Source organism: Triticum dicoccoides, chromosome 3B, assembly GCF_002162155.2.
Source record: "Triticum dicoccoides isolate Atlit2015 ecotype Zavitan chromosome 3B, WEW_v2.0, whole genome shotgun sequence".
Classification (NCBI taxonomy): domain Eukaryota; kingdom Viridiplantae; phylum Streptophyta; class Magnoliopsida; order Poales; family Poaceae; genus Triticum; species Triticum dicoccoides.
In genome coordinates, this window is record NC_041385.1 from 675803782 (window position 1) to 675809971 (window position 6190).

The 6190-nt window shown below is 47.0% G+C and overlaps 1 protein-coding gene across 2 annotated transcripts; it reads right to left on the minus strand.

Annotated features, from left to right (window-relative positions):
* Positions 1-3396: 3396 nt before the first annotated feature.
* Positions 3397-6184, minus strand: LOC119277784 (SUN domain-containing protein 4-like). 2 transcript variants are annotated; one of them, XM_037559107.1, is made up of 4 exons: positions 5838-6184; positions 4030-5483; positions 3855-3940; positions 3397-3747 (listed from the first exon to the last, which is right to left on the minus strand). In XM_037559107.1, exons 1-4 carry the CDS (start codon positions 6031-6033, stop codon positions 3516-3518), a joined length of 1968 nt encoding a protein of 655 aa, XP_037415004.1. In that variant the 5' UTR covers positions 6034-6184; the 3' UTR covers positions 3397-3515. The 2 variants fall into 2 exon arrangements, with proteins under 2 accessions (XP_037415004.1, XP_037415005.1); XM_037559108.1 differs by having other exon boundaries at positions 5847-6183.
* Positions 6185-6190: the final 6 nt, after the last annotated feature.

Consider the following 6190-nt stretch of genomic DNA (forward strand, 5'->3'; position numbering starts at 1 on the left):
AAAAAAAACATGTTTTCTATTTATTTATTTTTTCGCGAGAGGCACGATTTTGCTTCTGCGAGAGGCACGGTTGTACTTTTCGCGAGAGGCACGGGTGTGTCTTTTTCGGAAAGGAAAAAAACGCGTTTTCTGTTTTTTTTTATTTTGCGAGAGGCACGGTTTTGCTTCCGCAGGAGGCACGGTTGTTATTTCGTCAGAGACACGGACGTGCCTTTTTCGGAAAGGGAAAAAAACCCGTGTTCCCGGTTCAGTTTTTTCGTCCGGTTTTTTTGTGAAAAAAAAGTTCGTCAAAACCTATCAACATGAGATCTAGTTTTGAAGATCTCGACGCGAGGAATCCAACGGCGAAAGCGGTTCAAGATTTGGACGCCCGGTTTAAGAGATAAAACGTTTTGAATAAACGAATCAACGAAAAAAAGGGAAAACTCACAGGTTGCGACAAGTGGTGCACATGCAGCGCGCCACTTGTCGCAATTTGAAGAAAGTTGAAGTAATCTCCGCAAGGAGTACTCCTTAACTAGTGATTTCGTCGAGCTACGCCTAAAAAACAAAAACAAAGGAGCTCTCGAGCTCCTTCACACTGATGGTCTGATGCACACAAAGGAACTGCAGGTAACAAGCTTTCAGTTTCACGTCTGAGTAATAGATTCCCTCCGCGAGGCGTTGCCAATGGGTCATAAAAGGCCGGCTTCCTCCTCGGAAGAACTGACAAACTCTTCAAGAAAAACATACAAACTTTATTCAACTGACAAACTCTTTGTATAGCCTGGCACTTCAGAGAGTGAAACCTGGGAAATGAAAATCCAGAGACCCAAAGCGGTCCGTGCAGAAGCGAATGCAGATGCAGTCAACAGATCATCCCTAAAAAAAATGCAGTCAACGGATCATCCTAAAATAAAATGCAGTCAACGGATCTAGAGCCACGGCAGCATGGCTGCTCATGTTCGATGCTCCCCACCGGACAGACGCCAACCAGCCACCAAACAAAACCGCAACAAGCTTTGCGCCTCGCTCCAGAGGCTGGATGGATCACACATGCACAGCGGCACGCAACACAATCACACGGATCTTCAAACCTGGTAATCACAATCCACTGCTTGAGGCAATACAATATCAATACTCGAAAAGTTGGAATAAGCAGATGGGAGATTGGATTGGGACGACCAGTTTGTATTCAAAGATCACTTTGGGCTTATAGATGGAATGGACTAATAAAGACATTTCCACAGAGCACACGATTCGCTAACTAGTCAGGATTCAGATTTGGTGTAGGCGTGTAGCATAGTTTGGATCAGTGATATCATGACCTGACCAGACATCCTTCACCTCGGAATTTCCCGTATTTTTTTTTTAAAGGACCAGCAAAGGCTGGTGTTTCATTGATCATAAGCAGGGAGCAGATGACAAAGCGATAAAGGTGGAGATCCGAAGATCAAGGAAAGTAAGTAAGAAGAAGATCAGAGAAAAAGACAAAGTGCCACCAGGCACAGGCCGCTAGCCTACTCTCCCGGCGGGTCCCCGAAGGGGCTCTGAATTGACTTGATGTCGGCTTGTTGCCAGAGGCTTAGCCCTCTCCTGATCTCGTTGAGAATGTCTTCCACCTTGGCCTCTTTTGCCCTAAATATACAGTGGTTCCTCTCCTGCCAGATCTGCCAAAGGGCAAGCATTGCAAGGGACTTGATCGCTTTCCTATGAATTGGCGGCGTTGCATCTGACATAGCTTTGAACTTGTCCAGAGAGCTTATGTTCCTGATCCAGGATTCCTGGCCTAGTGCGCGCCAGCACTTCCATGTAGCAATGGAATTCCAGGTTGCCGTCGCAAGGGGGCAAAGCCAGAACAAATGCTCGGAGCTTTCCAGGTTGCGGAGGCATAACTGACAGAAGTAGCTGTTCGGCCATCCTCGCTGCTGCAACCTATCATTGCACCAAAGCCGGTTCTGGTGGAGCAGCCAGGCGAAGATCTTCAGCTTTGCAGGCGATCGGGTGCTCCAGATCAGCTCGCGAAACTGAGTCTGCATAGAACCCTGGAACTGGGCGCGGTAGGCTGAATGTGCAGTGTACTGCCCGGATGCTTCAATCTTCCAAGCGATCTGGTCTTGGCTGGCTTCCTGAAGGTGGTACGATTGCAGCCGGCGGTGCAAGTTGAGCACATCCTGTGCTATAGAGCCAACGTCGCCGTGCGCCAGGTCAGAAACCCAGCGGTCTTCGAGTAGTGTTGCTTTCTGTCTCGATACTGGTATTGGCGCAACCGGAGCTATGCTCGCCCTCCATACTGGTATTTGCCCGAGGCGGTGCTCCCTCGGGCAATTTCCCGTGCATGTTCATTGCGGCCTGCGGTGCTATGCTCCCTCGGGCAATTGATGCAACATCAGCGGAAGCAGAGACAATATCTGTTGAGGGCGAGCACCGGACAATGTTGCAAATGACGATTACGGAATAGTTAACTACTAGCATGATCTACGAACTATACAAGTAATGTACAGAATGTATAAGCGACCACATCAAAGTTAGGAATGATCAAAGTAATGATGAAGCTGACATAGGAGAATGCCGCGTGAAACTGTGGATATCCATCCAGCAAGAAACCGCAGTTTGCACATTGTAAAGCATGGTCAACTGAGCAGGAGCAGCTCAGTTTTAAGAAACGAGCTGTCACTGGCTAGCTAACCAGATGTCTCAGACAAAAGTATTTTTCAATGCCATCCTTCTATGAATCTATCCATGAAATAAAATGTCAACTATCACAAATAGCTTGTTCAAATAGATATACGCAGAAATTCCAACTGAGAAGCTGGGCATGGAAGCAATAGAAAAACTTGCAAAAAAAATACTCTCTCAACTGATAAGAACAGCTGTACATATGTGGCTGTGCAGGGAGCATATACCTTTGATGAGCCATTGACTTCAGTTTAGAAACTACCAATAGAAGTTAAGAGTACCAATGGTGCCTTCCATTGTGGAAAGTGGAAACAAATGGACAAACTGCCTTGTAAATTGTAATTGTAAGCAACACAATGTGGAGGCCATGTGCACCGGTGGACAGGGCGCCCACCCAAAAATAAAGAACATCCACTGCACAGGATTCATGGCGAGACATAGGGAAATGCTATATTCAGTACATTTCTCTCCCTGGCAATCATACAAGGAAGCACATGGGACCATGCCACGGTTAACCATCTATGCTTGCCGGCTCCAGCTGGGCGCACATGGTTTCCAGGTAGTCTTGCTTCTACATTCCACTGGAGTGGACCATGGAGGCATGGACCAGAGCAGAAATAATCTAGTTCTAGACTTTACTACTTCTAGTCTGGCTGCACCTTTAAAATGACTTCAGTTTCACAGGTGCACACTTTGTTCCTTTCCTTTTTCCTCCAAATTTGAGATCAATGATGAGGCTAGATAATCTGTACTGAGATTTTATTCTTGTAATATCTAAGAGATGTGATCTTTTTTGAATTAGATACCTCATGGAATTACAATATGCAGCCGCGATTATATGGAGATGAGTACATACATCACTGTATTACCAAAATGGAGGCCACAATGCAGCTGCTCAGCAGCAGCACAAGCCATCCGGATTTTACCATATCCAACTTTTCACAATCATATAACCTACAAATATTGAATATCATACCTATGGACAATTTAGCTATGGCTAGGCATCCAAAAATAAAACACAGGAATATAACAACAAAGCTCCTATTCTCCAGGTCAACCTGCTTATCCCGAAATCGCTCATACTCAGATCTGCACACAACAGCATGATGATTCACAAAGTTATAATCGTCCCAAGCAATATCATGCTCTCTTAATACGCATGCAAATCCATGAAACTAAAGAATAGCAATACAAACCTGAGTATGAGATTATCCAGGACAAGTTGGTCTAACTGCGAGGAGGCAACTGACTTCCATGAAAGGATACTTTCAATATCTCTCGCCTGAAAACAGGAAATGCATAATAAGATAAGGTACAGAAATTAAGGGTAACAATAGCAGAAACAAAACACAAGTGCAGAAAGTTGCATACAAAGTCATTTTTGCTGCTCTGAAGCTCCTTCAACTCCAATTTTATCTTCTCCAAGAGTGCATCTTTGCTATCAATATCAGAATCGAAATCCTTAAAAATTTGTCCATATCTGCTGTTGAGTTCCTCTAGGTACCGCTCCAATACAGAAAAGCTCACATCAAGAGACTGAACTTTCTGCATCAGTATCTTAAGAACTGTATCTCCAGGAATTCTGCCAGCCTGAAGTGTCCTTGTCTCTACAATCTGATCATGAACACCATTCCTTGATGAATCTCCATTTGGCTTATCATCTTCTACCTCAAATTCATCTTCATCAAGGGGTTCCTGTGAGGAGTCTTTTCCACCACTAGGCTCCTTCAAAGGTGGTTGCTCAATTGGCTCCTTCGATTTGTCATCAGATTCAGCATTTCTATTCTCAACTGGGATCAAGTTCTCGAGCATCTTTTCCACAGCATCCATTCCGTACACCTCAAGCATACTCAGTGTACAATAGCTTGCAGAACCATAATGGCTTAGCAAATTGAACTTCAAGTACCTCGCCCACTTTGGCTCGGGAAATGTGAAACTCTGAGCATGCTTCGCATTTGCGACAGTGAATCTCCCAAGTGTTTCCCAGTTTTCTGTGGGATAAATAAGACTGCTCAGCATTTCAAATTCTTTTAAATTAGAAGAGTAATGCTCAAAATTTGCAATTGCAATGGTATCTACCAAGGTTTCTTCAGAAAGCTCTATGATGACATATTTTCCCTCAACGGAGCAAGGATTGCGGAGATACTTATCCTTATCTTTGTCTAGAATGTTGGAAGCGCCTTTGGCCTCCTTGTTAAAATCCAGAACCTTTGCCCCTTTAGCTGCCGAAGCATAATTGTACAACTGACCACTAGGTTCCCTTCGGTGGATCACATGACCAGTTTGACTGGAGGCATCCTTTCCCCTTTCAGCAATTGCTCTCGTCTTGAATTCATCAAGACCGGGAGGAACAATCCGTGCCAATCTTGCTGGTTTGGGAACATCTTCAGCATCCACCTTCTCCGCTGGATGAGCTACAGAGTCAATGTTTGTCAGATGAGGACTCTCACCCTGACCTTCTGACTGCTCGATTTGATCATCCTTGGCCAGAACTTCTTCCTCACCCCGACCTTCTGACAGGTGAATTTGATCATCCATGGTTAGAGTTTGTTCCTTGCCCTGACCTTCCGACAGCTCAATTCGATCATCCTCTATTAGAGCTTCCATGTCATCACTTTGGGTATCATCCTTGGGACACAGTTCATCTTCCTGCAGCACTGTCTCTTCTGAAAGCAAGACACTTGCATCAAGTTTTACACATGTGTCAGCAGACACTGCCAAATTCTCCTCATGCTCCTGGTGTACAACATCAGGACTAACAGAACCTTCATTCATTGTAGGCCCAGGCCCAGCAATGGGAATGGCAACAATAGGGTCTCCACCATCTGCAGAAATCAAATGAAGAAAATGTGATCCCAGTCAATACGGAACCAAATTTATTTAAAAACTGACAGGAGCGTTCAGTAAATCTAGGAGACAGAACACGACGTGGAAATTTCGGCAACGCATCTAACAACCAGCAGCCTGTGATCAGAGAGAGCCGCAACAACCGCATACGGATTACGGATCTAACCCTAACGGGGTTCGATCGCGCCTGCGCGGCACCACCGACAGCCACGGGCAATCCACCAAACATCTACCGATCGCCGCACCACGCAACCACCGCGCAGCACGGCACAGGATTAATCATAAGGTGAAACTTCGGAGTTCAGGGACGGAAGAGAGAAGAAGGCCCGGACCGTGCGTACCGCGTTGACCGTCGCCGTGGCCGACGAGCGAGTTGAGGATGAGGAGCGCGACCCAGGACGCAACGACGAGCGAGGCGGAGAAGCCGTAGAGCCGCCGCCTCCTCATCCCGGCGGCCGCGCCCGCGCTCTGCTCGTGCGCCTTGGCCGCCGCCTTCCTCTTCATGAGGTCTCTCCGCGACTTCTGCATTTCTCCCGGCCTCGCATCTGCGCGCCCCGCGGCACCGGGCAGCGCCCTTGGTTCGGCGCGGCGCGGCGAGCGAGGGCACCGAACGAAATCCGAGCCGGGGGGAGGGGAGGGGAGGCGCGCGCGCGCGTGCTCAGAACCGCGGCCGCGAGCCGGCGCG

Bases quoted from the DNA above. Each gene is read 5' to 3' on its own strand.
- LOC119277784 (XM_037559107.1), bottom strand. From the start codon at position 6,033: ATGCAGAAGTCGCGGAGAGACCTCATGAAGAGGAAGGCGGCGGCCAAG. The intron at 5,484-5,837 runs GTCCGGGCCTTC...TGATTTCTGCAG, and splicing joins CGGTCAACGCGGTACGCACG to ATGGTGGAGACCCTATTGTT. The intron at 3,748-3,854 runs GTTTGTATTGCT...TGTTGTGTGCAG, and splicing joins CTGGATAATCTCATACTCAG to ATCTGAGTATGAGCGATTTC.